At 36.5% G+C, this 8,799-nt stretch overlaps 1 protein-coding gene across 1 annotated transcript; it reads right to left on the reverse strand.

Annotated features, from left to right (window-relative positions):
• Window positions 1–2,569: 2,569 nt before the first annotated feature.
• On the reverse strand, window positions 2,570–8,587 carry Tomm7 (translocase of outer mitochondrial membrane 7). Its single transcript, XM_046463652.2, has 3 exons — window positions 8,411–8,587; window positions 6,569–6,617; window positions 2,570–2,799 (listed from the first exon to the last, which is right to left on the reverse strand). Exons 1-3 carry the CDS (start codon window positions 8,511–8,513, stop codon window positions 2,784–2,786), a joined length of 168 nt encoding a protein of 55 aa, XP_046319608.1. The 5' UTR covers window positions 8,514–8,587; the 3' UTR covers window positions 2,570–2,783.
• Window positions 8,588–8,799: the final 212 nt, after the last annotated feature.

The following is an 8,799-nucleotide window of genomic DNA, read 5'->3' on the forward strand; positions in this document are numbered from 1 at the left end:
GATATATAAAGAACTCAAAAAACTTAACACCAAAACAACAAATAACCCAATCAACAAATGGGTTAAGGAACTGAACAGACACTTCACAGAAGAAATACAATTGATCAGCAAATATATAAAAAAGTGATCAACATCTCTAGCAATTATAGAAATTCAAATTAAATCTACTCTTAAGATTTCATCTCACTCATGTCAGAATGGCAATCATCAAGAATACAGGCAACAATAAATGTTGGCGAAAATGTAAGGAAAAAGGTACACTCATACACTGCTGGTGGGACTGCAAATTGGTGCAACCACTATGGAAAGCAATATGGAGATTCCTCAGAAAACTGGGAATGGAAGCACCATTTGACCCAGTTATCCCACTCCTTGGTTTATGCCCAAAGGACTTAAAATCAGCAGACTGTAGTGACACAGCCATATCAATGTTTATGCATTTGATGCATACAACCCAGAGGAATGTAGAGAACTAGGCTAAGTGGAAAAGGCCAATGCCAAAAGGTTACTTAGCAATTCCATTGATATAACTTTTCTCGAAATGACAAAAAGGACAACAAATTACTGGTTGCCTGAGGAGGGAGAGAAGTCAGGTAGACCAGTGGGCTATAAAAGGACACAAAACTCTGAGAGAACATTTTCTGGGTACAGTATTCTGTCTTGACTGTATCAGTGTCAATAACCTGGTATTGTACTATAGTTTTGCAAGACGTAACTATTGTAGCACACTGGGTAGAGGGTACAGAGATCTTTCTGTATCATTTCTTATACTACATATAACATACAATTTTCTCAAAATAAGGTTTAATTTTAAATAATAGCTGAAAAAGTGAAAACATGCTTCACCCAAGGCCCCACCACCTATTTCTGATTCACATCTGGGATGGGACCTGAATATATTCATTTCTTATGTATCTCTGGTTAATACTAGTTTTAGAGCTATAAAAACCACTGGTTTACATAGTAATGCTTTGGGGGCAACAATTACTGCTTTTGTTTTAGTAGAAGCCTAAATATCATGTGACTTCTTCACCAAGGGTTCTATGAACTACATAGCCTTGCCAGGACTCATAATCAAGTCCTATCAGCTTGGTGGTTTTCCCTGAGCAAATCAAGGTTGAGAATAATCTTAAGGACTTTCTAGCTCCTAGCACAAAACACAGACCATAAACATTTGTCATTCTGGATTGCATTGCCCTAAAATCTAAAATACAGGATCTTAGCTTCAAACATTTAACACTTTGATATATGTACACCAATTAGAGTGTGTGCTATCTCAGCTCATATCCTATGCCTTTTGAACAAGGCTTAAACTTTGTTCCTTAGTTTCCTCACCTGGGATATTCAGAATTCCTTACTTAAAAGCAAATATTCTGTAGACAGCTACAAGGTAACTTCCAAAACACTATAAAACCAGTTACATTTTATCCACATTACTGTTTTATCAAAATGGACACTCACCACAGCTTTGCTTTAATTTCTAAAAACCCTGGATGACAAAGAAAAACAAAACACCAAAATACTAAGCAAACAAGAATTCACTTAACATGCTTAACAGAAAGGGAGGGTGGGGACACAAACTTAGGCAATTCTATGGGACTTAACAACTTGTGCTCAGTTTTTAGCAAAACCATACGTGCCTAGATTCATAAAGATGGTGAAGCAATTACATGAAGTGCTTACCATAAATGGTTTCCTGCAGTTCTCAAGAATTCCATTTAAAACAAAACCCCCTTATGCAATAAGCCTGCAGTCTTCTTGGTCTCCATGGCAAAGTAAGAAAACTTGAGGAAATAGGATTAAATAGCAGAGGCATTTACATTAAAATTAAGGGAAAAAAAATTTTTTGATAATGACAGATCCAGACACCTGAAAGAGATTATATTCACAAATGATCATTCTATACTTAAAACACTGGATATTTAAAACATTCCAACACTGGGCCCCTCCCAAACTGTCATATCTTGTTTCAGGTTCTACTTTTCTTAATTCATTCTCTCTCTCAAACTAAGTAAATGGCTATTTTGTTAGAACAGAAAAAACTAAACAATAGTGTTAAAATACAGGCAAGGATCCCAACAAACCAGCATCTAGAACTGAAAACTAGTTCCCATTAACTGCCCTTTCTTCTACCAGAAGAGGAAATGTCACCATCCTGTGTAATCCCCAGGGCCACTTCACTGGATACTCTAGTTTGCTACCACCCCAGAAGAAAATCTTTGACTCACTAAATAAATAACAAGTCCCCAATGCCACTCCTATCCCTAGCAACAGAGATGCCAAAACCCCTATTGCCTGTAGTCAGAACTTCATTTCAATGTAATGGAATAGCCCAGTTTGTCGCAAACTGAAACTTGTCTCCATTCTTCTTATCTGAGAACATCCCTGAGGGACTTTTACTGCAAAGGAAAACCAGAAACCATTTGTTAAGTGGTGGCCCAGGAATTGGGATTTTTGTTTTTTAAGGTGGCATCTCAGCAAATACAAGATTCTGTTTTGAAAAAGTAACAAAAGGCTTAGTTTTTAGCTGATAGTCCCAGTGTGCTCTATTAAAAAAAGACACAATATAGAACATTGTTGAAAATATTTATTTTTATATAGTCCATCATAAATAAGTCAGGAGAGGTTCCACTCTGCCACAGATGCATCTGAGAAGTAAGAATCCTGTGCCATCCAATTGGTGACTGTCTGAATGATGTCCCATTGCTTATCCCAGCCAGAGCATACACCTTCCATGTTGTTCCTGTTGGATGACTGCTTCCAAATCCAGATGACAAAACAGTTCATCCCCAAAGTAGGCTAAAATATTTGTGAAGAGGAGAAATAAATTAAATCCCTAAACAAAAACTTTCTATACACAGCTTAAGAACTAGATTTTGTGAATTTTTATGTTTGATTATCTATCAAATTCAGAGTTAAGAATCAACCTCGTGAAGCAAAATAATAAAAAACTAAACACACAGAACCATAAAAACAATTTGTTACATTTGAGTGTGGTTACTTATTATAAACAAAAAGGATACGTAAGTTAATATGTAAACTCAATCAAAAGATAAATGATTAATGATTTGCATTAACTAGAAAAATTAATGAACCCAAATAATAAAAGTATCATTATTAGATGCAATATCAATGATACTGAAATAACATTTTTACTGAATGCTTTCTGTAAGTCCCATTTACCATCCTTATTTTAAAGATGTGGAAACTGAGGCTTTGAGATGGTTACATATCATAAGTAGAAGAATAAGATGTGACCTAGGTGCTCTTAACCACATCCTTAGGCAATTTGCCTCCATTTCCCCTTCAACTTATTCTGACCCCAAACATTGCAGCCAGTAAGCAGCCCAGACTCCCAATTTGCTAACTTGAAACAACAGAATCAATAAAGGAGAAATGAAGTATTTCAAGTCTAAATCCTACAGTCCTGCTGATTGGAAGTGTGATTTCTGAGGACTACAGATATAGCTCAGTAGGAGAGTGCTTGCCAGTATAAGGGTGTGATCCTGGTATTATAAAAATAGAATGCAGTTTTTATTTTAAAAAAATTTCTCTATGCCTAGAAAACCCCAACATGCATCTATTTTTATTTAACCCCAAGTATTTTTGTTAAGACATGAAAATAAACTCTTCATCTATTTAGGTCTGTTCCTCAATGTAATAAGCATACAAAATAAAAAGAGAGAAAATCTTCCTTGGCCTTACACAGATAATGAAAATAATTATTCTGTTAGTCAATTTATTTGCCTTAGTAATATTTTACTAAGATATTACCCCTTTATTCATTAAAATACTGCATTTTGAATAACTGTTCCTATCAAATAGCAATTGCTGACCACACACAATGTACCAATCTGGGTGAAAAAGGAGGACACTAAGATGAATGTGGTTCTAAATCTCAAAAACCCAACAACTTGGCAAAGGAAAGAAATCAGTAAATCATTAATTATAATATTTACACAAATATTATACAAATAATAAATTTGTGTAAAACAATAGACTTTATATTAATTTTATATTAATAAAACCAAAGCATACACAATTCTGTTCCTTCAGGGTACAAAGTAGGCAACCCAGGAAGAATTCTTTAGTAGTCTCCCCAGAACAGTCAGTACAATATATGAAATTCCATTAACTGGACATCTTTTTGCAGGTAATCAATTTTTTCCTAAAACATAAGTACACCTGGAAAGGAAACCAGAATATATGACAGAAAAGACTGAGAAAGCACAAGAAAGGAAAGGAGCATTAAGAAAACAATAAAGTAAAAAAATGAAAAATTAGGTAGGGGTTGCTTCATCTAGTCTGCAACTTTGAAGATCAAAACTGGCTGGGATAACTGAAGCCAAAATAGTATACATTCCAGCCCCACCTCTGAATCCTATATCACCTAAGGTAGAAGGGTCATTTAATTAATTCAATACTTGTTGAGCAAAACATGTAATGAAAATAAACAACAGACATAATAAAAGGTAGAGAATGCCATTCACCAAAGAATACTCTGGGAACACAGAAATCTGATCAATTTCAGACAGGAGGAAAGTTTGGGCAGAGGCAACATTTGAGATTGGGCTGTTCTAGAAGCAGGTTTCCATCAGGTCGAAACTTAGGGGAAAAAGTATTCCAGACTGAGGGACCACAAGCAAATAGACAATGTCATGAAAATATAATTTATTTATTTATTTATAATTTATTTATTCCAAGATTAGCATGCAATATCATATGACTAGAGCATTGTTATCATAGAAAGAGGGAAGGATAAAGAAAATATCACCAAAAAGATTAAAAAATTACTATTAATAGTTTATTGATCACATTATTTGACAAGTATTGCTAACACAGTTAACACTTTACAGACAGTATTCTTATTCAATCCTCATGGCAACCTTGTGAAATAGGTATTACTATGCCCAACTTAGGAAAGAGGAGCTGAGAAAGGTTAGTGGCCTTGGGGAAAGGTATTTGATAATAATTTCCAGTATTTAGAAAATATTCACATAGTAATTCCATCTATGATCATGTGCCCTAAGGTAGTTTCCCTAGGAAATAATTGGTCTATGGTCACTCAGTTAGTTAAAAGCAGATACATGATCTCAATGGCCTTTTTACAGAAAAGGAAATTAATAGTTCTTTGAACAAGGGCTAAGAAAAAAGGAACTTAGTGGGGCTCTGAAAGCAGTTTTAAGCAGACATGTCACAAAGGGTTAAAGGGAGAAAGGTAGGTGAAGAAAAGAGCAACAAGTGAAGACCATTTGTTGAAGAAGGTTATCAGGGAAAATAGTAACCACAAAAGTGGACAAGTTGAGGAAGACAGCATATAGTGGTACTTTTTTGAAAAGAAAAAGTACCTGTGGGATAGCAGTAAGGCAGAGGAGGTGGACAAAATTCCTATCAGATGACTCTATGCTGAGTACCAGGTAAGATTACCTGTAGGAGTCCAAGTGTCCCAGTGAAAAGCCTTTGGAGATAGATGTTCCACCACCTACTGACTGTGTGACCTGTTCTCTAGGACTATAATGACAACTATAGATAATGTTTTTATAAAGCACCTAAAACAATAGCTGACACAGTGTAGGTGACCATGATTAGTATTAGTATAGAGTAAACATCCCTTATTCAAAAATCTGATCTCCAAAACACTTCTGTTCCCAAATATTTTTTTTAAAATACTCAATTTGTATTATTATTTTCTGTCACTCTGGAAAGTGACTTAGAGGACAATTTGGAACAATCCGAGGATCTCAAATAACCAATGAAGTGTATTTTGGCAAACTATAAGAGATGTCTATGAAACAATCTCAAACTGAAATCCCATAGCACCAGTATGCAGTAGTCTGGTCATCACAGTGCCAGGAATATCAGACTTACCTGTTTGCTACATGTAAAGTAGCTGCAGTTTAAATTTTGAATGCCCTCCAAAAGCCTATGTGTTAAAGGCTTGGATGCATATATATAATATGCATGTGTGTGAGTGTTTCCTCAAGTGTTTATCCAACATTAGCAAGACTGTTTCTGAGAAAGGAATACACAGTGCATTTTTAGCACCACAAATGTTCATATATTGGACTTACTGAACCCATAAGAATGCATCATAAGAAAATAAATCAAAATCTAAGTTATATGCATTAAAAAGGTTAATTATATTGTTATGTATAATACTGAAAAACCTAAGTAATCCTCAAGTGGAAAATACATTGGACATCAATTCTAATTTTAGGTGGAAAAAACCCAGAAGCCTATATACCTTTGCTAAAATGATGTAAAAAGTTGTATTCAGGTGAATACAGATAAGATGGGAATACAGAAAATTAAAAATAGTTTCACGATTTAATGTGGTAGAATAATAAATTAGTTCTTTTCCTTTAAAATGTGTTTCACTATAATTATACCAAAAAAAAATTTGGAAGGGGACAAAGCAGGGGACCAAACAGTTTACAAACTATTGCAGTTTATAATGCCTGGTGAAAGATTCATGTCAACACCTACCACTGTTACTCTTTTGTTTCTCAATGTTTCAATACTAACATATGAGCATTTGCCCTGTAATGTTTATTTGTAAGAACAGTACCTCAAAACTGTTGGTTCAGGCATTCCAGGATCTGCACCCCTTTTAAATCCTGAAAGGAAGAGGAAGGGTGAAGAAAAAAAAAATACTAATTAATACCCCAGCAGACAAAAAAAATCTACCTTCAAGGCTTTTTTTAAAACCCAACCTAGGACAGCTCTCTAGATCTATCAACTCTATCTAGATATACTGGGGCTACAGAATAGTTTCCAATCTTCACTAGAATATGAAATTATGTCCAGGACTAATCAGAAGGAATAACAAACTACTTAATTCTAGCATATACACAATTAGCACAGAAGCTCTTAGCATCCTCTACTTTTCATTATTGGTCATTACCCAGAAATAAGTTACAGCAATTCCCAAATCATACTGGATGACAGACTACAAAGAGCACAAAGACCAAAAAACCAACAACAGCTAATCTTTTTCAAAAACAAAACTGAGGATATCATATTTTATTCCAAACAAACCTCTCTTTTTATAAAGCAAAGTCTAGTGATACAAAAGAAAGGAGGCAGGGTGTAGTGGCACTCCCAATGAAGGATTGTAAATTCAAAGCCAGCCTCAGCAACTTAGCAAGGCCCTGTCTCAAAAACAAAAAAATTTTAAAAAGGTTAAGTGTTCTGGATTCAATCCCTGGTTCCCATTCCCTCACCCAAAATTTTGATTTGATGATATATGCTAATTTGCTTAAATAACTGATTAAAATCAGAATATAAAGAACTGTGAGGGGTCTGAAATTTTACCCTATTTTCAGGACATCAAACTAGCCTTCCAGTTTCACAAGGGTTTAAGACACAAGGTTCTGAGTCAGTCACAGACAAGAGTTTATTATTCCCAGCGATAGCTGTAGTCAGAGTTTCATCATATTATCTTCAATAACCCAAGACCTGATGCAAAGCCCCAGGAAGAAGGCCAGTTGATAACTGCACATATAGTGAAGATAAATCCTACATTTAGGGAACCATAAACTGTTGGGCTAAAAGTATGTCTCCCCTTAGCTCTGGAAGGTTGTTCTATAAACACCTCCAAAAGATAACATGGAACCAAGGGTCATCAGAGTCTCCACACACAAGATTACAGAAAGACAAGAGTCCATGTAGAACTGTCTTTCAACTGGTGGCACATTAAAACCTTTTTGTTGCTTAATGTCACTTTCTGTCACATCTTACAGCACTATATGCAATCAAGCCCTAAAACGTCTTGAATTACATAAGATTAATCTGTGGATGCAGATTTTAGTGTGAATTAAAGAACCTTGGAATTGGTTTAAACAAAGTTAAATTTTATATATAGTGTAAAAGAAACGACACTAATAAACAAGGAATAAGTTCTAGAAAGATAACTTTAACATAAATCTCAAAAAACCTGAGTTAGACCCTAGGATGAAAAAATTAACATGATGGTTGTCTTAGGAAAAGGAATCATTGTGCATAAAGGAAAATAAACTCTAGCATGCTAAAGGAAAACATTATTCATTCTTCTGATGAAAGCCACAGAGACCCACCTGGAGATGAAGAGAAACGCCCTGAAAACCCACTTAGTGCCAAATAGTTATCACTTTCACAGACATCGGGTCATCATCTAACCCCCACGACAATCCTGAAAAGTAAATCTTGCCTCCGTTTTACAGAATGGGAGGAATTACGTCACTTGTTAAACACCACACAACTAGTAAAAGAGGGAATTCGGTTTAAATCGACCCCACTAGACCAGACAGCCTCAGAAGACCTGCACGGCGGGATCACGTTTCCGTCTCCCGCTCACGAAGGCCAAAGATGGAGTCGCAGACGCCATCAACCCCTTCCCTCAAGTCTCCTCCCAGGCTCTTCTCCCACTGACCCAAGTAAATCACGAGAGGAATAAAGCCCCAACGGATGGCAAACTGGCCGCCCTTGAAGAGCTGCTGCAGCCTCTGTTTAGCCTCTTTACTCAGCTTCACCATGGCGACGGCCGGGCAACGCTGTGTGGATCCCCACCGCAGTGACCGGGTCCGTAATCCGAAAGGGAGGAGAGGCGCGCATGCGCTCTACACGGGCTTTACGGCAGGAGTCGTGAGCGTGACCAGCAGAGGTCGTAATTCATTGCTCTTAACCGGCCCAGCTCCTCCGCGGCGCTGCTGGTGGAATAATCTTGCGTAGCTGCCTCCCCTTTCTGCTTGAGATCTCGGCGTTCACGTTACTTATCACAATTTAGTCATCATCTGGGGTTGCGGTCCGCGATGGGATACT

Source organism: Marmota monax, unplaced genomic scaffold (genome assembly GCF_021218885.2).
Source record: "Marmota monax isolate L192 unplaced genomic scaffold, Marmota_monax_Labrador192_F-V1.1 WCK01_AAM20220418_F8-fsc00057, whole genome shotgun sequence".
NCBI lineage: Eukaryota > Metazoa > Chordata > Mammalia > Rodentia > Sciuridae > Marmota > Marmota monax.

Coding starts and splice junctions, on each gene's coding strand:
- Tomm7 (XM_046463652.2), bottom strand. CDS start 8,513: ATGGTGAAGCTGAGTAAAGAGGCTAAACAGAGGCTGCAGCAGCTCTTC. Junction 6,618..8,410: donor TCCTCTCGTGATTTACTTGG/GTCAGTGGGAGA, acceptor TCTTCCTTTCAG/GATTTAAAAGGGGTGCAGAT.